The sequence below is a fragment of the Neolamprologus brichardi genome, chromosome 12 (genome assembly GCF_056152115.1).
Source record: "Neolamprologus brichardi isolate AB-2024 chromosome 12, ASM5615211v1, whole genome shotgun sequence".
Lineage (NCBI taxonomy): Eukaryota > Metazoa > Chordata > Actinopteri > Cichliformes > Cichlidae > Neolamprologus > Neolamprologus brichardi.
This window is the reverse complement of record NC_142115.1, coordinates 35,819,249-35,843,412: the sequence shown is the minus strand read 5'-3', so window position 1 is coordinate 35,843,412 and position 24,164 is coordinate 35,819,249. Positions and strand designations below refer to the sequence as shown.

Genomic DNA, 24,164 nt, shown 5'->3' with positions numbered 1-24,164 from the left:
TCTTACACTGCACAACAACAGTGTAAACCTCATTTATTCATTCATTTAGGTTGCAAAGGGACAGAAGAGCTTAAACTGACAGTTTTTACGCTTAGAGAATTTCCCATCTACATATCCGCCTCGAGCACATTTGCATTAATTTGTTCTCCTTCTGTCCACCTAATGAATGGAAGTCTGATACATTGTTTCCTTTTAACTAATCTGGGCTCTGCAAACTCCAGTGGAAAGTATTTGGTTTGATAACAGCTGATGTCATGCAATAATGACATATAAATGCAACATGTTTGGGAGGTTCCCCTGCACCCTGAGCCAATAGCAGCGTCACGAAGGTATGACTCATGTGATCAAGCCCTGACTGTGAGTTCGTTATAGGGGAAAGAAAGAAGAACACAACCGTTTCTGATTTTTAAAACAACTAAAACCTCTCATTCAATTATAAATATGCTGACATTTTTACATACTTTATAGACTTACTTTAAACAGCAGATCATCAAATGTGAACAAATGTTGAGGTAATATCCCTCAGCTGTGGACAGGCATTTAGTTCGGTCGTGTTTTTTCACTTTTTGGTGTAAGATCACAAGCAGGCTGATAAGATAAGAACACAGTCATATACAGTACAATAGTACAATGAAATTGGAAAACTGTCCTACGTCGGTACTACATGTAACACGACACGACACATCACAACGCAGCACACACAACACAACACAGTATATTAACTTAGTAATAAAAAAGAAGAATAAGTGTATGTGTATTGCACACTGTTATTATTGCACCTTGTTATAAATATAAATATTATTATTGTTATTGTTTTAAACATTGTTACCTCCCCCCTAAAGTCCAGGGAGGTAGCCAGTCAGGTCAACTATTTGATGCCTGTGTGTGTGTGTGTGTGTGTGTGCGTGCATGTTTAGACATCTTTGTGAGGACAGAAAATTGGCATCTTACTGTACTTGTGGGGAAACAACAGTCACTTATGGGGTTTAAAGGCATTTTTGAGGCTCAAAGGTGTTGTCAGGGTTGTCATTAGGTTATGGTTAATGACAACCATAACCTAATGACATGGTGTGTGTGTGTGTGTGTGTGTGTGTGTGTGTGTGTGTGTGTGTGTGTGTGTGTGTGTGTGTGTGTGTGCGCGTGCTCTGCTTTAGATGGAATGAAGGGTTGAAGTGGGCCGAGCGTGCTCAGAATAACAAACAGGTGAGAGAGGAGAGAAAGATGCAGTGAAACACCCGCCCCCCACAGAGCTCTGCATCAGCTTGCTGAGCTGTGTGTGTGACTTGTATATTTGCATATCCGTGCATGTTTGTGCCGTCCTTCCAAAAACAAGCGCTCGTAGATAGAAACCTCTGTGTCATCGCTCTCAATCAATTCTATTTCTAAAACTTCTAATGAAGTTTGTGTTTGAATGTGATGCCTTTCAGCTCCCTTTCATTTGGCTTAACAGATCAGTGATTCTCAGAAAGCTCAACACAAACCTCCATCTGTAGCTCTGGATTATTTTCCAGAATTGAGAGACGTGAGAAATCTGACGGAGGAGTTTCTAATGGTGTCAAGTGTTTTTTGGCTTGTTGAACGTGAAATGGTACCCGCATCACCTTCTCAGCCAACCTTAGTCACTTATGACTAAGCAGGATGTCACTGTATTCCTGCACAATCCTGTTTTGCCTTTGTTTGTGCCTGAAAACAGATCAATACTGCTTAATTTGGATGCATTTAGCACAGTATGCTGGGTGGTACAAGTACACATGGAGTTTTAGGCGTAATTCTTGCAAGTGAAACATCTGTGAATGAAAATAAAGCAGATTAAAGCCGTTAACATATCGCACTATAGAAAAGGTTTCAGCCAAACCTCATTCCTGTATATTTTGCTGGGATAAAGGGAAACAGGTGCAGATATAAGATGCATGGAAATACAGCATCAAGGCAAAAATGGATGGCTGTTATATGCAGGCACAACACTGGTTCAGGCTTGAGTGATTCATAGATGAGCGTTAAGTAGCTTAACAAACAAAACAAAACAAATCTAAAGAGAAACGAACTGAAAATGAGAGAAAAAGAAGTGGAATGTCCAAAGAAAACTACCTGCAGAAAGCCCAGAGAGCTAATGCTAATGCTAATGCAGAGAGCTAATGCTCATTTTACAAGATCACGAGTGTCCTTGGAAGCAAAAAAAAGTAAAATGAGGGATGGGCCAAGACTTTTGTACAGTACTGTACACTAAATGGATAGACTGTGCATTAGAGAACTGTGTAACTTCGCAATTTAATGTTAAAATAAAGATTATTGTCAAAGAGTAGCACAAATACAGCGTTGGACTGAGGTGGATGGATTTAAGTAAAATCAGAAAGTTTTCAGCCACTAACTCTGACTCATTAGGGTTTCAGGTACTTTTAAACTGTGCAAGATAACTTATTTCTATGAATTAAGTCACTAACCCATCAGTTTCTGTACCTGAACAGTGACCGTCGTCAGCTCAGTCTCAGCTGCTCGCTGTTTGTCTGCTTAGGTAAATACACAAACACATGCTTGGGATTCCTGTGGAATAAGACCAGGGAGGGTAAAGAGCACTGGGAGAGTGATATCCCAGGAAGCCCCAGCTGTCGCCTTTTATAGTTGGAGACCGGCTGGCGTACGGAGAGAAATCAGCCTCAAATGTGTCACAGATGTGTGTGATTTGTGGGTAATTGTGAGTATTCACAAATATGTACGTTTGAAGACTCGTTACAAAAACATATTTGGAAACCTTCAGTGATCAGTACCTGTAGTAATGATCACTGATGCACAAACGTTTGAGGTTTGATTGTTAAATGATGAGCTTTCGTTTGTGCGCAGTTTTGAGGCAGTTTTCACACAGATTCACAAATGTATGCTGCATTCAAGTGCTAGTGGAAAACTGGGTCATCTGAACATCATTTGAGGAACATAAAAAAATCTTTTAAATTTGGACTTGTATGATCTTTTAATAATTACAAACAGACTTCTGCCTTCGGCTGAGTATTTAACAAGGTTTCTTGGAATTAAAGAGAAATGCTCTCTGGGTTTCGTCCTGCTCTGCTGCGCAATAATATAACATGAAAATATACGGCATGCTACAACCAGCCTGTGGGCCGCACTTCAACTTTATTTGCTTTTAAACTTTTTTTTATTTTTATTTTTTAATCATTTGCTGGTTTTCTTTAGGTCGATTACCTTTGAGTTTGGACTGTTTTGGGGTTTGTTTGTTTTTTTGAGAAAACAAGACTTTCAGATATTCTGGGGCGTTCCTGTGATGCTAAACCTGAGTCATCACAGGTCTGCTGAAGACACCAAGGCCAAAACATCAGCGTGTTGAGATGACAGGAATAACCTGACGAAACTTACATTTGTCAGCTGTTTTGTAAAGTGCTACATTTTTACATCAGAGCATTCAACACCGAAAGATCATCTAACAACTGATTTTTCTGTTACGTTACAGCTAAATCACAATAATGAATATTGTCTTTACTTGAGGTTTTTATGCACAAAACACAAATGTTGTATTTCTTTCCTTCTACCTGCAGGAACAACCTAGAGCACATCACCTCACCAGATTTGCTGAGTATAGATGAAAATGGTGATTAAAAACAGATTGTATTTCACGTCTTTAAGCCCTGAAACCAAGGATTTATTGATCATTTAGAAGGAGAGGGGAAATTTGGTAAAGGATCATCCCAAAGAATAGAGGCACGTTCCTCCCTTAGTTTGTAACGCTGTGTCTATAAAGGCCGTGATAATTTAAGGCTGTAATGAAAGGCTGTGCAGAATCTCAGCACATATATTATTCATTAGACTTCACTTCAGTCAGCTGTGTTGTTTCACCGCAGTACAGTACAGGCTTCAGTAAAGGCCTCTGGGAGACAGCTTGCTCACTAATGATGCTAACATAAAGCAGAGAGCTGCAAAGGAAAAGCTTCGGCTGTCTAATGGATTCATCTGTGAAACAGGAGCTGAAGAGAAAAACAGGCAGAGAGGAAGAAGAATGAAGTTGGGAGAGGCGAGTTAGCGAGAAAAGAAATGAGTCCAATTAGAAGGATGACAGAGCAGATCCAGAGTCGGAGAATGAGGGCTTCTCTTCTCCATCCCAGTGGGAGCTGAGTCCTGCTGGGTGTGTATTCCTCTCACTCCGCCCTCCCTTCCTCCCGGTTTCCACAGCAGCTTGTTGTCGCCCTCTGTGGCTGAGAAACAGCTACTGCACTCGGGTCAGGTGGCACCGGTGGGCCGGCCTTTGGGCGACAAACAGCTTGCGCAACCCCGCTGACGTCACACGTCGCTGTCTGTCACCCGCTGGATCTAGGAGCGCACACACAAACACACACACTGCAGACAAAGGCTTCTCCTCGCTGCTGTGTCTCCTGACATTCCCAGGTTTAGTCTGCGTGTGTGTGTTTGTCTTTGTGTGAGTGTGTGTGGGCATGTGGGCCTGTGAATAGCAGTGTGGTTCTCTGTGATAAGAGCGGTTGAGCTTTATGACTGGGCAGTTTTCTGCTGTGTGTTGTGGTTTCACTTCTAACCTTTCTGTTTGTGCATTTTTGAGCTGCGATGACCTGCAGGTTCATGAGTTTCTACACCGGCCTGTACTCTACTTATTTATTTATTTATTTATTTATTTATTTATTTGTTTGTTTGTTTGTTTGAGTATCTGAGCTGTGAATATGTGTGGTGTTTGAATCTTTCTAAATTTATTGACTTTTAGCTTCAGCCTGTTGATTGGACAGTGTGAGGAATTTGGAGGAGTCTATGATAATCTTATTTTATTTCCTAAATTATTAACCGAGAAATCAAATAATCAGCAAAAGGGAATCCACAGTGAAAATAAATATTTGCACACATTTGTACTGAGGTCAGCTTGTCTCAGCTTTCAGAGAAGAGGTCAAAGAGAATATAAATGGGAGTAAAAGATGCATTTGTGACATCCTGGTAAACACATTAAACACTTAGCTATGCAGCTGCAGCACTGACGGCTCATTATTGCAAATGCTACACTTGTGGACGGGGTTAGGGTTTTGTTTCTGCATTTCAAATATGTCCCCTGAACGTCTCACATGCAGGGAGTTGACAGAGAGCTGCTGGTAGTTGTGATAATCTAACAAGAAGAGCTTTTTGTCTGCCCCGAGGAAAGACAGTAGGCACAAAACATGAAAAGCGTTCCATCAAACTAAAACTTGGCATTTACTCAACAATACAGCCGACAAATATGAAGCAGGCTGGATTAACGGTGAAGCGCGCACACCCACAGACACACATAATGACACTCCTGGATATATTCAGTACATTAACAGTCAGAGCGGGGGGTGGGGGGGGGTGGGGGGGTTGTACTGTTAAACTTGTGGCAAACTAGAACTAAGCAGTTTGTTTGGGCTCTTCTAGGTGGTCTCTCCAGTTCTGCAGACAGCCGCTCAGCAGTGGTCCGCTACACCAAGGACCAGCGGCCCACGACCCTTCCCATCCAGCCCTTTACCTTCCACCACCAGTTTGCAGCTAAAGCCCCCCAGCCCAAGCCCCTGGCACCCCTGCTCACAGGCTACATCTCTAGCATGCAGGCCCGCTCCAGCTTGGGCTCAGGCTCTGGAGGTCCAGTCGGGGAGGACGGCGACGACGCAGCTGAGAACGTCCACAGCTTCCAGGGTTCTCTCATCACAACGGCTCCTCCTCCTGGATCGGTTAGGCCCTCGCCTCTCGGGAGTTACTCCCCGGTCCGACTCCAGGGAGCACCCAGCTCCGGGACCTGCTCCACCTGCACCCCCAGCCCTAAGCCAACGCACAGCCTCTCCTGCCCCCTTTCAGCCGGCCTCGGCCCCCTGCAGACCCCGCCCACGATAAAACAGGCGGGGGCATCAGCGCCGTTGCCCCCTACTCCTCCTCCTTCATCGCTGGGGCTGAAGAGAGGGGCGGTGCCACCGACGCTGCCAGCAGTGCAGGGACACTGTTTCCGCCGTGGAGGGCTGCCCGGCTTACCAGCACTTCACAGCGACTCTCTGAGCCCACTGGGCTGCCTCGACTCTGCGAAGCACGAGGAGGGCAACAAAGGGCACGCAGCCAGGACACATAATGGTACGCCCGTAAATAAATCTCACGTTTCCGTTAAAAACTATTCATTAAATCCCTGATGAGAAAATGCAGTTTTAAAATAGCTGTTCACACTTTGCTTTCACTTTGACTGAGGCCATCTTCCTCTCGTCGTCTCTCATGCGTTTACATTTCCCTTCTTTTAACTGTCAGCCCTTCGTTACAGAATCGCTCAGCAGGTTTTGTCCTGACGCAGTTGGTTTATAAAATCTGCACTGAATTAAAGTTCTGTTGATTTGCTGTTAAAAAGAAGCTCCTGTAGATTCTTACTGTTCTCTTTTTCTCTTTCTTCTCTCCCTTCATGCATGAACTTAAATGTTTTCCTGTCCTCCCGTCACCTTTTCCACACGCCCGTCTTCATCTGCTTTGTTCCTGCGTATCATTTCCATCTGTCTCATCGACAAACCCTAATCCGACCCCTTTATCGCAACCCTAACACCTCCCGTCCCACAACAGCGCACCACCTCTCTCCTCAGGCTCTCAAATGGAGGGAGTACCGCCGTCGAAACCCTCTGGGAGTGGAGAGGGTGTCGGGGTGCCATGCTTCTGCTGGATTGGGGCCGCGACCTGCCAGACGCAACGTTTTCGATTTCCCTTCGGTCCCCTCTGGCCACAAGCTGGGACGACTCAATGGTGCTCAAAAATCTGTTGGCACTGTTGAGACCTGCAAGAATATCAAATATTTAAAAAATAGACTCAGATATTTTAAGTACTGGCTCATAGAAGTGTGCTCCTTACCTCAATGCCTCTAATAGTGACTTCGTGTGTGTCTCAGCAGTGGGCCAATCAGCTAAGCTGCAGCAGAGCTACAGCGACTTCCTGTCCGACTACTTTTCCCTGACAGAGAAGCCGCCTGAGGAGTTCTGCCTCTCCCCGGACGCCTCCACCTCCTCCTCTTTGTGCTCGTCCTCGCAGTCTCACATCTCTGTTGACCTGACGCAGAAGAGAGGTGGGGGCTCTGTGTGTGTGTATCCTATCTTTGTGGAGCCCAAAAATTGGAAGTTTACTAAACTTGTGGGGACCGAAACCCCAGTCCCCACAAGTTTGAAGGAGTGTTTCTGACTCCAAATGTGGTTTTAATGTCAGGGTTATAATTAGGTTAGGTTTAGGGTTACTGCTTACCGTTTTCCACACACCAACAAGCGGGTCTTTATTCTAAGAAAGTGTGATGGTGGTGTTGTTGTGCCTCTGGGCTCACAGCCTGCAGGGATCTCCCAACATTTATAAATATTACCGTCTGTGAGCGATACAGAATTAATCGATTTGTTAGGAGAGTTCACACTAAATTCAAGCTCCCTTAAGTCTTTCATACAGAAGTGCACTGTTCTCCTTTTTTCTTTTCCTTATCTGGTAACTGAATAAGAGTGTGATTCAGGGATTTAACTGTTTTTCACTCTAACAAAAGCTGCTGCTGGTCTAAGCGTTAATCAGTTACACGTAAAGAAGAGCTGAAAACCTCCAGAAACGGTGAACATACGGAGTGCTCCATCCGAGCCAAAATACAAACACAAACATCAAATTTCACCTCTGCACTTTGCTTTTCTACAACACAACTCATAGATAGTTACAAGGAGAACATGTTTGCATTAACTTTGAGTTAAGTACAATTTTCATGGATTTTTAAATACAAGGAAAAAATCCCAAAGGCATAAAAGTCTATTAGGAGGTAATTCAGACATTATTTGGCTCTTCAGTTAAAAAAGCATCACTGTTCCTGTTTAGATGCTGTTTTCCGCTCAACTTTAGTCCTTCCTAATATGTAAAAGCAGGATGACACCTTCATTTTTTTTTTACTGACAACCTGTGAGCTGTAAAAGCTTTTTGGGCAGTGATACTGCAGCGCAGACAGAATCAAATCACCCGAAATGAAGTGGATCTCACAGAGTTATCCGAGGCCACAGCAGTGAGAGAGGAGATCATCCTCCTACCAGATAATGCAGGTTTACACAGCTGCAGGGAGCCGCGACATGAGTGCTGAGCAGACTGATGAAGCCCTTTCACCTTACTTTCATAAAAATCAATTTCACAGATGAACCAGGACACAAAGATTTGCTTTTTGCTCAGTAGGAGTTGAATTGCACTCTTTGTCAGCGTTTTGTGACTCATATCTTTGAACGTTTGTCTTGTTTTCAGACTGATGTGAGTCAGATCCCTAGAAGACAACTTGACTCCTGTAGCAAATCGAACATGCAGATTTGGAGCTCAGACTCATTATTATATTGGTACCTCACCTTGCTGCAGGGATTTTGTAAAATAGCACACAGATGACTGCCATGTGACTGTTGCCACAATAACACAGAAATAAAAAGATGGACTTACAGACACTTTGCTCCGTTTGTCTCGTCAGCTCTGGTGAAAGCCGTGAACACTGCAGTGGATCTGATCGTGGCTCACTTCGGCACCAGCAGAGACCCCGATGTAAAGGTAAGACTGGGGCTCACAGGTGAGGCAGCCACACACTACGGCACGAACTGCTCATTTGTGAATATGAACTCACACACTGGTTCTACTGGCTGATCAAAGTTATACGTATAGAATTTGCACAAACACATCACAACTGCAATGAAGCGCAAAAGAACCAAAATGTGTGTTTTGTGGTGAATTACACCAGTTTCACCATCAGATGGCGCCACCTGACTACTTGGTGAGAGTGAGCAAGCTGTTTGTGTACTTGTAGCAAACGTTATGTAATATTTTATTTGTATTTTTATTCTGTATTTGTATATGGGACAAATACAGAATAAACACGCTGCATCTAAAGCAGCGCTTGGTTCAGTAACTTTAGATTCAGGGTGACAGCGTTCTGTCAGACTGTCACCCACGATCTTGTCTCGGAGCATCAATGCCACAAACATCTATCGTTTATTGTTACAGTGGTAATATTATAATATAATTTCTGGCAAATACATGTGAGTTTATCAGTTGGTGAGGTGGACCACAGTGTCACGGTCCGTGGTCGGTGACCCAGCGTTTCTGTTCTGTGTTTCTTGCTGTCCAGTTTGATTCCTAGTTTTTAGCTTTTGGTTCCTGTGCCCCTCATGTTTGGTGTAGGTTTAGTTCTGTCCTCGTGTTTATTATGTTCCCCAGTCAGTCATTTCTCATGTCACTCACTCCATGTTCCCTCTGTTCAGTATCAAGTCCGTGTCTCTGTACCTGTCGTGTGCTTCCTGTTTTATTTTGACAGTCCCCGTTCTGCGTTCACTCTCCGTCCACATGTTTTCTCTGTACCTTTCCTGGTCCCACGTCTCATGTCTCGTCTGCCTGTCTCTATGTTCCTGCTGTAACATGTCAGTTTTGTCGTGGCGTTAAGTCTCTGAGTCTGTGACTGTACTTCTCTACAACCCGCCAGGCAAAGCTCGGGAACAGCTGGGTGAGTCCCAACGTGGGTCACCTCATCCTGAAGTATCTGTGTCCGGCTCTACGTGACGTGCTGCAGGACGGTCTGAAGGCCTACGTGCTGGACCTGATCATTGGACAGCGCCGCTGTCAGCCCTGGAGCCTCGTGGAGGCGTCCACACAGCTGGGTGAGAGCGCTGGGTGGAGGGGACATACCGGGAAGTTGGCGTTAGTATTGATCCACCGCAGTGACTCGCTCACTGTAATGCTGACCCTGCGCTGACAAATATCAGAAGGCCAAAGAGGTGATGAAGCAGTGACGTGTTGAACTAAACTGCAAGATTTTCACCATCAGTGTCGGAGACAACTATGGTACAGAAGGATGAAGTGAAGTAATAGAGGAGTAATGGCACCTTTCAAAATAAAATTACAAAGTGCTTCACAAGACTAGAAAGGAAACAACAAGCAGTAAAACATTTAGAAAGATAAATGAAACATTAGAAGATTAAAAATCGTGAACAAATAAAATATGAGCTGCAAAGCAGATAAAAACAAATATAATAAAAAATAAAAATGACTAATAGGAGGCATAGATTGTGTTTATAACAAAATTAAACTTTGACCTTTCGCAGCGCTGACATGAGCAGGATTCAGGTGACGGCAGAGCAGCAGGGCACAAAGAAATGAGCTCCTTACCTCCATGTCAAACTTCACCTTCTAACCAGGGTCCCAAAATGCTTACTCGTTGTACTTTCCTCACTATCTGTGGTGCATTCACAAACAGCTACAGTCATTCTTTTGCAGATGTTGTTTAAGCTTAACATGTGTTTTTTGTGTCCTTTCAGGCCCGTCCACACGTGTTCTCCACAGCCTGTTCTCAAAGGTGAGCCAGTACTCGGAGCTCACGAGCCACAGCATGAGACTGAATGCTTTCATCTTCGGCCTGCTCAAGTGAGTCATTTCATTTACTGCTGTTTTCATTCTCAGTTTACACTCTGAGCCTCGAGCTCACTCTGACACAACAACAGCTTCTGTGTTTTTGGGTCTTAGTGACTGTAAAATAGTGACGTTTCTACTTTAGTTTTATTCTCGAGGTCATCATGGCGTGCTGAAGTGCATTTAAAAGCGTTACTGTTTATGTCCGATAGTAGAGGTGATGTATGAATGTCTCAGTCAGTTAAGAAAACCACAATCTGTGAATTCTTGAAGTCAAACAGATTAAAAACTATTGAAAACTCTTTCTGAGTATTTTAAACCCCACGTTGTTTACATTCATGACTTCTTGTTCCATTTCTTTCTGGTACATTCCTGCATATCTTGGCACGTTAGTGCCCCCCGTTGGTCAGTGCTTTAGTGTATTTGTGGCTATGTGTGTAACCTACAGTGAAATTAGGGCTGCACGATTTTGCATAAAATGAGAATCACGATTCTCTCACGATTTTCTTTTCCAGTATAAATATTTATTGCACTTATTAACTGCACATCAACTTCGTAACAGTTGAGACTGAACATAAAAACAATAAATAAACATAAAAACAACAAATGTCTCACATTTTGTCGTTGCCGCAAAATGTTGTACTGCTTGAAATTGCGTCTCCGCCGTTGCTCGACGCTGCGTGTATAGAGCAGGTAGTGCAACAATAGAAAAATAGTTGCGGGACGGCGCTGTGTAGCGTTTGTCTAGGGTGTTGATCATTTTCCTAAATCCCTCGTTTTGCACAGTGTTGATGGAGCCATATCTTTGGTCAGGTGATAAGTAATAGCCTCCGTAATTTCTTTGTGCCTGCGGGAGTTCGACGGGTATAGGGAAGCGCTGTATAAGGTTCCCGTTATTGATGTTTGGGTGGTTGACCGGGACGGATTTTCTCCTGTCACTTTCTCGTCATCCCTGACGTGCTCTCCGTTGTTTTTTCCCTGACAATTTTAGCAGCCAGCTTCTGTATCACGTGGTATAAGGCTCCGCCCTCATCATTTGTTGAGCAGGAAGAGTGAGCGCTTGTTTTCATGCAGATTATGTCCCGGATCAAAATGCGGTACAATCGTCGTCTTTTTTTTTTTTTTTTTTAAATCGTTGTCATTTGGAAATGAGATCGCACATAAGTATGAATCGAGATCGTGATTTTCTAACGATTAATCGTGCAGCTCTAAGATTTTTTTGAATGAAAAAAGTAATCATGTTGTGAGCTGTTATTCGTCTCTAGTAAACCTTTTGTTATAAGTTTTGATTACCCGCTCTCTGAGGACATGTTTATAAGCTGAAGTGTGTTCATGTGTGTTTTGAACTGATGTTATTCCTTAAAGACGGCCTAATATTTGCCTAATCAGCACTAAATTATTATTCTTGAGGTAAGTAAAGTAACGTTGAATACTTCACACTTCAGAATAATCCTGTTTACCTAATGCTGGCCTTCATCGTCAGGGGCAACCTCCCAGATTTCCTCTGATAGGCTTTGAACAGGTTTGAACGGTGGGTGGGCGGGGCTTCTGCGATATATGAACTGTGTGTTGGACATGAAAGTACAAAGGCAAGAGTTGAGTTCAAAGCTGGCCGTGTGGAGGCAGAAATGGACCAAAATGCAGACTCACAAAGGCAAGAATAAACTGAGAAGGCAGCTTCATTGCTGAACACCAGAAATACAAAAACTAACTAAACTGGTGGGAAGGCAAAACACTCGGCAGGGAACGAGACGGATCACGACGCTGGACAGACAGAAAAGGAAGGCTTAAATACACCAGGAATGACGAGGGAACAGGAAACACATGGGGAACACAGCTGAGACAAATTAGACACAAAGAGACAGAAGAAGCAAAACTAAACACACTGAATGGCTGTATCTCAATTCAGGGTCTGCAGCCTTAAAGGCCGCATTTTAAGGCCGATTACGTCACAGAGACGCGACGAAGGCTGTCCCAATTCAAAGGCTGCTCGAAATGCGGCCCTCAAATGCGTCCTTCATTTCCCTGAATTTTAAGGACGTGGCGGTGTAGACTTCGTGGCCCAACATATCCCAGAATGCATAGCGCAGCGGTGGGTGTGGATAATTTTGCCGGAAAAAAAACGGCAGACAAGGGGCGCCCGAAGAGTAAACTTTAAGTAAGTACTGAATATTACGTCACTTATTTATGTGCAAATGTTTAATAACGAAGAACATTAAAACATTCCTGTTGGCCACATGTCGGCAAAGTCATGTGACATTAGTGACGTTTGTACTAACTTGGTTTTAAAGCCTTTACTTTAAAATATACGCCGTTCAATAGCTGAGCTTAATCAGAGAATGATCAAAGCTCATGTAGAAACAAACAAATGAACAAAAGATTTTCTCCTTCATTTCTGTCCCATTTCACAAGCCTCGCACTTCCGGCCTTAGCGGTCTTTAAGTACGCGGCCTTGAGGATCGTTGAGGCTGCAGACCCTGAATTGGGATACAGCCTATATGGAACCAAGACTGTCAAAATAAAACAGGAAACACTAAGACGCAGACTAACTCACAACATGACACGGGAACTGAGAGGAAAGCACACTCAGGGAAACAAAATGGATTCTGTAGATAACAGGAGGAGATAACGAGGGGAACACAGAAACAGTTAACGGAGACGAGACGGAGAGAGAGCGAGAGACATGACGGTCTGGGAAAAATAGATGGGGGGAGCGTGGAATGACACACAAGGAGGGGAACATGGGAACAGAAGAGGGAAACAAGACACAAGTGCTCACACAAACACACACAAACAAAGACACACACAGGGACGCGGTAAACTAATTATAATACAAAAGACACCAAAACAGAAGAAAACTGAAAACACTGGTCAAAAGGACCCAGAACCACGACACTGAGCGTCTAAAGCACTCAGGAGCTAAAGAATGACTTCCACACACTGAGCCCATTGTTATCAGTAGCAGAGAATAATAAAGAGTATGATGGGTCCCCTTTAAAACCATGTCAGAGCTGATTAAAAGACTCAGTTTTGGGTGTGACGACTGTTTAAATGTCTTCTGCAGGAGACTTTTACTCTGCTGCAGGTTTTAAATTAGTGACTGTTTTTCTGTTTTAGTCTGAAATCTTTGGAGTTCTGGTTCAATCACCTCTACACGCATGAAGGTAAGACCATAGCAACTGAAACATGGTAACCGATTTCTTCTTGTGCATCTTGTTGTGACGCCTCCTTACCTCTCTTATCTTTTATTCAGATATTATTGCCGCATACTACAGCCCTTGGGGTTTCCTTCCCCTGTCACAGGGGCCGTGTCAGCCCCTCTTTGAGGAGCTCCTCCTCCTGCTGCAGCCTCTCTCGCTGCTCCCCTTTGACCTGGACCTGCTGTTCGAACCGCATCTCCTCCAAAAGGGACAAGAGCAGCTCCGTCGCAAAGAGCAGCTCTGCTCTGCAGGCCAGAGCGTCGACCAGTCGAAGTGCTCCACCTTCCAGCTCATGAGGGGGTGGAGCAACACCGTCAGTGAAATGGTCAAGGACTCAAGCGCAGAGGTGAAGAAAGAGAAGGCGGGGCTCAGGCGAGAGGGCACATGGCCAAGGATGGAGGGAGTTGGATCGAGAAGAGAGGCAGCAGCGGGGAAATCGATGCTGAGGAAAGAGGGCGCTACAGCTCAGAGCATGACAGCTGGGCCTGATTGCAGAGGGACAGTGAAGGAGGTAGGGTTTGCACATTTATGGAAGGACAGGGGGGTCGAAGGGCAGAGGGTGAAAGGTGTAGGACAGGAGAGCCATGGAGAATATGAAGATAAAAAGGAGAAGGACAAGAGGAGGGAAAAAGACAGATTTCCTGCAGATGAAGGGCGTCAGCGGCAAGACAGGCAGGCCGGCTGGTGGTACCAGCTCATGCAGTCCTCCCAGGTCTACATCGACCAATCCACAGAGGGGACAAAGTTCGTTAAGACCGAGAAGAGGAAGAAGTCATCAGAGAGACGACAGGGCCAAATCCCACCCACGAGAGAGGGAGTGGTGGAGGGAGCGGAGGCCACTCAGGAAGGTGAGGGCGGGAAGAGCAGCAGCAGTAGCGTGAACGGGGACTCATCTGGATCCAGGGGACGGCCTTCATGGATGGGCAGCCCCCCAGAGTCTGTCCTCAACCAGGAGAATCACGCCAACCCTCTGGAAGTCACGGCGACTGGGAGCCACGACGGAGCCCAGGATGAGAGCCCCTCACAGGGACAGAGTCTGCGCTGGAGCAGGCTCTTTGGCTCTAGTGTCGGCTCTCCCTCGAAAGCAGAAGGAGGTGAACAGAGGCCAAAAACCCAAAAGACCAGGTGAGAAACGTCTGAATGTTCATGACTGAAACCAACAAAATATCATTTGTATATCTTAACCCTTTAAAACCGGTCAGAGCAGCACGCTCTGTTTTGCTTAACTATTTTTAAATCCCGGTAGCTCTGCAACCACGTGAGCTAGCGCAATAATTTCTTTTGCATATGAAACCAGAGGAGTTGTACTTACATCTTATGCCATCAGCTTGTCCTCGGTCACAGTTTCCTTCCACATATAGCTTTGCAAAAAACTGCATAAAAAGCGCTTGAAGCAACAAAAACATAATATTCCAGAAACACGCTTTGCCGATCCGATCAGCTGTTCATATCACTTCCTACATTTGATTAGACGTCAGCGCGAACTATCGCATGTCCGCCATGACCTGCTCGAAACCGGAAGTGACGTCATTTTTGTGGAAATGCAGTTTTTTACCGTCCGGGCTTCAATGGGCCTATACTGGTGTTTTTAAAAGTTATGTTTGACTTTATGACTTTCTGTGTGGTTTCTGGGATGCTTAGGACTCATATTGCACTGCTGGAAATAGTTTATTTTGATGCATATGCTGCTTTTTTTGCAAATTTGCATTATAATATTTATTTTCGTTTTTCCTGCAGTGTATAAAAATTGGTGTATTTCAAAAATAAAACTATGAAGGCACTCAAAATAAATTTCCTGCGGTGGGAAACTATTTTGTGCAACTTTTTTGTATTTACAGTTTTGAGGGATAAGCCTCTTAAATTTCTCTAACTAGAAATATATGTTAAAAAAACAAAAAGGGTTTTCAAATTTTTTGTAGTTTATTGCACTTTTTTGCAATTTATGTAATTACTATGCACTTAATGCAGACATATTATTAAAATCTGGGCTATAATGGTTGTATTGATGTATAGCAACTTGAAATGCTCCCAAAAATGGCTCCACAGCATGTAAAAATATAATATAAGCTTTGGCGGACTTGGTTCTATGGTAGGTCTTAAAGGGTTAATCTGAAACTAAAACAACGATCACCTTCTTCCTGAGGAACGTTTTCCAGTTCACGCTTCTTTACAAATTTAGTGGGTTTATATATATTTTTGCTTCACTGCCGTTGATGCCGCAAATGACGAAAAGACTGACCTGGACTAACATCGGCCTTTTATGTTTTCACGTTGTGTTTGTGTTTCTTAGACCTCCATCGGGCTGGCTCGGCTTGGATCGGTCTGTTCTCGACCTTGTAGCTTTGACCATTGGAGCAGTCCCCGGAAAAAAGGCGGAGCTTCCTACCACACCAACTCGCACCCAAAGTACAGCTCCACCAGCGTCGACGTACCCAGCTGAGGCCAAACTACAGTCCAGCTGGTAGGAACCGCCTACAGTGTTATTGTAGATGCCAAGCATTCCTCCCTCCGATCACTTATCCTCACCTTCTGCCTCCGTGTTGATTTCTCAGTGAAGTACGAGCACTGTGCCACCACATCGCCACCGAGCCCGGACAGCTGAGCTTCAACAAGGGCGACATCCTGCGCGTTCTGAGCAAGGCTGACCCCGATTGGCTGCTCTGTTCCCTGGGCTCCACCCGGGGCTTGGTTCCAATTGTCTACGTCACCCTCAACAGCATGGAGGACAGCCAGGATGCCCCCGGTTTCGGGCAATGCTGAGCGAGAGAAAACTGTCCGACAGATGAAGCCAAACAGACATGGAGGGTATCCCTCCCGCACACGGACCGAACACAAAAACCTGTTTTTGTCTGTAATTTAAAGGAAAAAAAGACAAATCATTGTAGTGAAGCTGGAGAGGATGCAGACATAACTGCGAGGGCAAGCATGCAGGCAGACATCTGCTTCAAGGGTACATCCAGACACGTATGCATGCATACATCCAAAAAAACAAAAAAGCACCCCACGAAGATCACAAACAAACCCAAAGACTCTCAAGCGCTTCTTTCTCTGCCTCTCCTTCTAGCTTAGCAATGTGCAGGTCCAGTCTATTTATCATCCAGCTCTAATTTCAAAAAAAATAGGAGGATCTCTCGTGCTGCACCGTGCTGTGCAGCTGTGCCACACGTTGAACGCGCCACTCAAACGATCGCCCTCGGTGCCGGCGCAGGTTAGTTCGACGTCCTCTTGTGAACGTAGTGCTAATATGATCTTTGCATTCATGTATAAGTGAGTGAGTCTTTGCTTTTTGGTGAGATTGATATGAATGTAAGAGCTTTTGGAACTTTTGGATAAATGTTCTGTGATTCAGCATATTTTTATTATTATAATGAGACGGTGGAGCTCGTGTCAGCAGCTGTTCAGACATTCAAAGTGAAAAGAGAGCAGAAGGAGAATCAGCTTTTTCTTTTTATCTGTTTTGTTTGATCTGCCTTCGTTTAAGCGTCACTGTTGGATGGATAGACAGTCAAAGGTCGTGTCCAAATTCATGGGCTGCATCCTCCTGAGGCCGCATTTGTAGACCGATTACGTCACAGCGACGCGCCGAAGGCTGTCCAAATTCGTAGGCTCCTCCGAATGCAGCCGACAAATGCGTCCTCCTTTTCCCCGAATTTGAAGGATGGGTCGGGCATGTCCTTCGTGGCCTACCATATCCCAGAATTCATAGCCCAGCCAAACTCCAGTTTCCAACAATGGCGGCCGCTACTAAGTTTTAAAATTACTCATACTAATCTTTCTGGGTCACAAAATAAACTTTTAACATATTTTCAGGTGAGAAAGTAGCTGTGTAAACATCAAATATCTGCTCGGTTTATCAAGATATCGCATATTTGCAAAAGTGCTTCGACGTTTTCAGAGCATCTGCTACCCACCAGCTCAATAGCAAGCCAGGAGCTCGAGGGTCACTGAAGCCGCCGAGAACGGCACAACTCCCGGCACATCATTTTCAGATCACCGCGGACTTTCGCTGCTCGGGTTAAACATGATATATAAGTCACTTAGACAACCTAAAAATGTTATTGTTGGGCTTTTTTTAGTGTTTTATTTGTTCGTGAGTCAATCGGTTTGGCTGAGATTAAAGTTATTAGATTAGATTAGATAAAATAAAACTTTATTAATCCCCCGGGTGGGTTCCTCTGGGATTTTCACACAGCTGAATAAACGTCAAAACTGATTAAACAGAAGTGTGAGACGGTCGAGAATTTACGCCAGTGTCCTGTTATATTTTAGATAGCAAGGAGCAGACGGCCGAGTTTATTAAACTCCACCGAGACAGCGGTGACGCTGATCAGAAGGCTAGACCGTCCAACTTCCGGCCTACCCGACCTTCTGAGGACCCGGCCCACGTAGACCGCGAAGGCCAGGTCCTCAGGAGGATGCAGCCCATGAATTTGGACACGACCAAAGTAATCCTCCTTTCCTCACAGCTGGGATAAAACGAAGGTTGACACCGACGACTTGCATGAAATCTCTCGAAATCTTTTGCTTTTCCTTTCAGTCCTATTCCCCCTCTCCTCACTCGCACATCTAAGAAGACTTGACAACCTGTGAGGATGGCAGGACTGAGCTGGTGGGAACACGGCCGAGTTATTGGTACATACTGTAAATGAATTAGTGACTTAAACGTCTGATAAATTCTATTTATTTAATAAGTTGAGGGAAGCAGCTAAATGGATGCTTACAGAAAACATGGATGTCAAATGAAAGCAAAGCATAGCTGTGCAGGTGTCTTTGGAAATGGGGAGGATGGGATTTACCCCAGCATGGAAGTTTATTCCGGTTCAAAATGCAAAGATCTCATTCATGCCTTAAAGCAGGGGTGTCGAACTCCAGGCCTCGAGTGCCGGTGTGCTGCAGGTTTTAGATCTCACCCTGGGTCAACGCACCTGAATCACATGAGTTCATTTAGGCATTTAAATCAGCTGTGTTGGATCAAGGACACATCTAAGACCTGCAGGACCCCGGCCCTCGAGGCCTGGAGGTCGACACTTGTGCATTAAAGAGTGTAGGGGGGGGCACCTGTCCAGCTATTTGTCCTGATGGTGTATTTTGTACGTGCTCCGACGCGTCTAATGCGACGCGTCCTCCAGATTTACGTCCGCACAGATTCTCGTTCACGTGAAAGAAAAGGAGATCCGTGGGGATATTTTTGATGTTTAAAGGGAAACCCCGACACATTTTTGTGATGGAGGCTCTGCGGGGGTCCTGTTCAGGTGCAAAATGTGGCCTTAGGCTCAAAACGAGTTGATGGAGAACTAAAACTCCGACTGTATACTTTAAACCTGGATGGATGTTAAACGTATACAGAAGGCCAGTCGGGACAATTATAAAGAGGTAAAATTAATGTACATATATTAAATAAATGAATGCTTGTGTATTTTTTGAAAATCTCACATAGGATATAATTTCACCATTTCAGTTTTCCGTTGCTGTATAGTTTTTATTTTTATGTAAGACTTAACATTTAATTTCAGCGAGATGATTAACATTTCATCCAAATGTAAATATATTTAAAAGCCTCCTGAATTCTTTTCTGCTGTAGAGCCGTACGTACAAATGTTATTAAAGGTTTCTCGGTGCATTTTATGTTGACTACAGAAAGCGAGCATAAGCTTTAGCCTCACTGCTAACCAACCTGCTGACTGTACGACACGCTGCCCGTCACGTTGGAGGAAGGCTTGCTGTTCGTCGCCGTCCTGCTCAGAGCTCACAGGGGACCGACAGAAATAAACACACAGTAATTAAAACGGAGACGGGCGAGGGAGGCCCAGGGGGTCCGAGGCAAAGAGAGACTTCTTTTTAGAATTAAGCATTTAATTATCTGGGATGTTGTGCATTAAAATACTTGTAGGAGTGACATAAGAGAGAAGGAAAGAGTGATCTTTGTTTCTCTCGTCTGTTCTCTCTCTGCATTCTCTCTCCCGGCTGCCTGTAAATACCTTCAGCATCAGCGACACTGCTCTTCTCTCTGTGTCCAGACTATATGATGTGTACGTATGACATTATCAAACTACTATGGATGTTAAATAACAAAGTGCTCATGTGATCACAAACTCGTGTGGCTCCAGTGTCTTTTTCCCCCTCACACGTCACCTTTTCTACCCGAGAACATTCTGGATTTACGGGCAGCATCCAGCTTATGACTCTGTTTACTGCTTATTAAATACCTGCTTCATTTATCAGTGAGGCTCTGCGCTGCCCCAGTGATGGGGAGGCTAAGTAAGTGTTCCCATCTTAGTTTTATGCTTTTCCAGTAAAATTTAAGTGGCTGCAACCAGAGATGTCAGGCAGTTGTATCATCATCATCATTATTATTATTATTACTGAGGGTGCAAGTTGTGCTTTCTGCTTTAATGCTATACCAACGCGTTCAGCTGCTTATGATTCATGAGTGGTTAAGTTTTCACAGGACTCCATGCAAACTAAATACAGCTTTACAGCTTCCATAGGCTATAGAGGGTAAGTAACAGCCAGGTACTGCTAATCAAGCCTACTTGATAAACTAGGAATCAGACAGTTTAAGCACCTGTGTAAAAGCAGATGTTTGGGCATTTTGCTGCTGCGGAGCATTAATATACAGCAGGTAAAGTAAGCATTGAACACATCACCAATTTTCCAAGTAAATCTATTTCTAAAGGTGCTATTGACATGAAATTGTCCATAAATTCCCAATGATCCCAAACACAGCAGCAAATCTACAACAGAATGGGTGAAAAAGAAAGGAATCGAGGTGCTGCATCGGTCCGATCACAGTTCAGACCTGAACCTTATTTAATACTGTGCATAAACAAATGTCCACAAACCTGAATGAACCGTAGTGATGAATTCCTCCACAATGCTGCGAGAGACTCGTAAAGTCACACACAGAAGACTGAATCGTCTTGTGTGGTGTTTTCTTGTGTGGTGGATGTTTTTTGTGTTTTTAGGAGTCCACACAGAGCTCTGTGAAAACTTGAATTTCTCCATGATTATATATAAAACATAAGTCTGTTTTTTTTATTATTATTATTATTCTGTCTCATTAAACACCAGTTGAGAGTTTTCCAGTTCCAGTGGTGTTCCAGTTACACAGGTTAATTGTCTGCAGATCTGGTGTAAATTTTAAAAATTAATCTTTCCCATTATGTCCTCAATGTTATTATCATTCCACATGTAGCACATTCTGCCACCAGATGGCGATGTTGTCTTTTTTGAGTCCTACACTCCACCATGTCTGAGCCACCTGTGCATGAACTAATGTGCTGCACACTGAAGATGTATTGGAGGCAAATATATCAAATCATTTTTCTACTTCTATAAGTTGTCCTCTCTTTAAGGAGCTGTGTCTCCACACATGTCTTTCTGTACTGATGTAAAGCTACACAAGTTGAACTTTAACCACTACGTGGTTGTAGTTAAGAATATACCTGTTTAATCTAACCATACTGCTCAAGCTCATGGAACCAGCCTGATCCATGAGTGGATTTAATATTATTCTAAAGTCTTTGAAGCTTTCAAAACATACTTCAGAAGTGTTAAATTGCAAAACAATTTTGCATAAAATGTAGAAACAACATTTGAAACAAGGAAATGATAAAAAAAAAAAAAAAGACATAAAATTAGAAGATTTCATTGAAGGGTAGTGTCATATATCCTCAAACAGCAACAACACTAATAATTCAGTGTGTGTAACACTTAATGTGTTTGGATTGTGGGGGGGTTTAAATACCTGTAAGGTACTTAGGAGACATTTGTATTGGGGCAATTAAGGACAGCTCTTGGTTGAAGAGGTAAAGCTTACAGTGATGTCTGTCAGTCAACAGTAATTTAACACCAGCTAAGAACTGAGCATCTGTCTGCCATCAGGGAGGTTTGCCAGCGGTGCTGACAGATATGCTAGTGAAAGCCGTGCATCATCATGTGTAACTTAATCTGATGATTCACCAGGTTTCAAAGCACAGAGCAAGTTAGACTTCAATATACACTAAATAGTCGATAACATATAACCCCTGGTGATATAAAATGTCACTTTCCCCCAGTCACAGATATGCACTAAGCTCTGAGTTCAGCTCCAGCACACAGGTGGGTATTTTCCAGTCAGTGACGAGAATATTCTGTTTATCAGTGCTGCTGTCTTTCAAAGTAAAAATTATATCCAACATCCAGAGTCTCAAATTTAAATTAATATGTGCAACATTTTACAGACTCTGTAATGCTACAAAAGCTACACATGCTGTATATGATATGAACGACCACATGCTTTAATTAGCTAGAAGTGTCCTAGGTCATAAATCTGTGCAGTTATAGAGCAGTAAGATCACGACTCTCCCAAACTGATACCAGGCGTTTCTAATATCCTCTGAAGAGCTACAGTTAGGTCCATATATATTTGTATTATAGTTCTATAATGGACATGGACATAATGTGTAGACTCTCAGGTTTCATTCGAGGGTATCCACACTCAGACTGGATGAAGGGTTTAGGAGCATTGGCTCCTTAGTGTGCACCACCGTCTTTTGAAAGGGAACAGAAGTCATTGGACAATTTACTCAAAGGCTATTTCATGTACAGGTGTGGGCGATTCCTTCACTATGTCATTATCAGTTAAACAAATAAAAGGCCTGCAGTTGATTTGAGGTGTGGTGCTTGCCTTTGGCAGATTTTGCTGTGAACAGACGACATGTGTTGAAACAAGCCATCCCAAGCTGTGAAAACAGATTAAAAACAGCCCAGAAATTGCTACAATATTGGGATTGGTAAAATGGTAAAATCCTGAGAAAGGAAGACGGCACTGGTGAACTCAGCAATGCAAGAAGACTTGAACATCCATGAAAGTAACAGTGGTGCATGAGCACAAAATCATTTCCATGGTGAAGACAAACCCTTTACAACAGCCAACCGAGTGAATAACACTCTCCAGGAGGTCAGCGTACTGATATCCAAGTACACCTAAAGAGAAGATGGCATGAAAGTAAAGGGTACAGAGGGTTCACTGCAAGGTTAAGCCACTCATAAGCTTCAAGAATAGAAATGCTAGACTGGACTTTGCTGAAAAAAGAGCTAAAAAAAAGCCAGCAAAGTTGTGGAAAAACATTCTTTGGACAGATGTTACAGAGATTTACTTCGACCAGAGTGATGCGTGGAATAGCTCATGATCCAAAGCAATCCACACAGATGATGTGACACCGGACAGAAGCAGCTGAATGAACTCTGAGGTGCTCAGAGGCGCAAATTCAGCTAAATGCAGTCAAATTGATTGGGTGGTTTTTCTAATCCAGATGGACAATGACCATCCAAACATACAGGCGTTTATCAAAGCGAAGAAGTGGAATATTCTTAAATGGACAAGTCACCTGATTGTGAGCATGCATTTTACTTGTTAAACACTAAACTTCAGACAGAAAGGCCCACAACAAACAGCAACTGGAAGCTGCTGTAAAGTTGTGGTATCACAATAAAAAGCAGGAAAGCCAGCATCTCTGTCTCTGTCCAAATACTTATGGACCTAACTGTATTTATCACAATACTGAAAAGTTCCAGTCAAGGGTCCAGTCTCAAAACATGAAATTACGGAGCCCCGCAGGGGACATGGGAGAAAAAAAAATTAAGATGGACTTTTGCGAGATCTCGCCAAAACTTTTGCGAGATCTCACAAAACAAACTCGGGATCTTGCAAAATTTTTGCGGGATCTCGCAAAAGTTTTAGCCGCATTCTTCGGAGGCCGCCAGCTGGAAGCCGACCGGGAGGTCGAGGCACGATGTGCCGGGAAAGCGGTGTTCCTCCCGGCTGTAGTAGGTCTCGACCTCCCGTTAGCTTCGAGCTAGTGGGTGTCAGATCTCCGAAAACGTCGGAGCACTTTTGCAAATATGTGATGTCTTGTAAACAGACTACATTCACGCCTCAAAATATCTTAAAAGTGTATTTTGTGACCCAGAAAGAGTAATATTACAACTAAGTAGCTGCCGCCATTGTTGGAATTCAACTTTTGCGAGATCTCGCAAAAGTCTGTCTTAATTTTTTTTTTCTCCCATGTCCCCTGCGGGGCTCCGTATGAAATAACTCACAAAGACAGAGGTTAAACACATTTCCAGCGCTCAAATGCAAAGTTAGAAGTACATGCATTAGTGCACAACGTGTTAAAGGTCGTGTCTGCATCAAACGTGTTTACATTTAAATGCACAGCTTTTTTCCTGGAAATGTGTTTGTTAATATTGGTGCAAGTTTTTCAGGCTAATAACGGCTCAGCTGAAATCAGCTCACAGTCAGGCAGCTTGCTTTGGACGCATTACTCACATTTGTGATCAGATATTGGCAATTTGTGTATTTTGCAAGAATCACTTCTTTGTGCTATTAATATTTCTGTGAGCCACTCTTGCAGACACACTGACTGCTGCGTGCTGACACACGGTGAGTGCCTCTTATTTGTGTCACAGTTCCTCTTTAATGGTTTAACCGCAAAGACGTAGATTAGATTCCCCTGAAAAGATGCTTTTTCCTCAGAAAAATAACCGCGCTTCAATTTCTTCTTCTCCATAATGAAAGAAGAGAGGGATTTTCCTTCTTGGGAGAGTCTTTGCACTATA

The 24,164-nt window shown here is 43.7% G+C and overlaps 1 protein-coding gene across 5 annotated transcripts in view; it reads left to right on the top strand.

The window, feature by feature from the left end:
* The window catches only part of rusc2 (RUN and SH3 domain containing 2), a 42,612-nt gene extending 25,056 nt beyond the window's left edge, over positions 1 to 17,556 (top strand). For 2 of the 5 annotated variants that reach the window (XM_087849486.1, XM_087849485.1), the window contains exons 4-13: positions 5,392 to 6,075; positions 6,547 to 6,723; positions 6,866 to 7,039; positions 8,438 to 8,514; positions 9,440 to 9,614; positions 10,272 to 10,377; positions 13,480 to 13,526; positions 13,616 to 14,687; positions 15,853 to 16,023; positions 16,115 to 17,556. In XM_087849486.1, the coding sequence (XP_087705612.1) occupies positions 5,392 to 6,075; positions 6,547 to 6,723; positions 6,866 to 7,039; positions 8,438 to 8,514; positions 9,440 to 9,614; positions 10,272 to 10,377; positions 13,480 to 13,526; positions 13,616 to 14,687; positions 15,853 to 16,023; positions 16,115 to 16,322 (2,891 nt within the window). In that variant the 3' untranslated portion in view covers positions 16,323 to 17,556. The remainder of the gene's footprint in view (positions 1 to 5,391; positions 6,076 to 6,546; positions 6,724 to 6,865; positions 7,040 to 8,437; positions 8,515 to 9,439; positions 9,615 to 10,271; positions 10,378 to 13,479; positions 13,527 to 13,615; positions 14,688 to 15,852; positions 16,024 to 16,114) is intronic. The other 3 variants (XM_087849487.1, XM_087849489.1, XM_087849488.1) reach the window with 3 other exon arrangements.
* Positions 17,557 to 24,164: the final 6,608 nt, after the last annotated feature.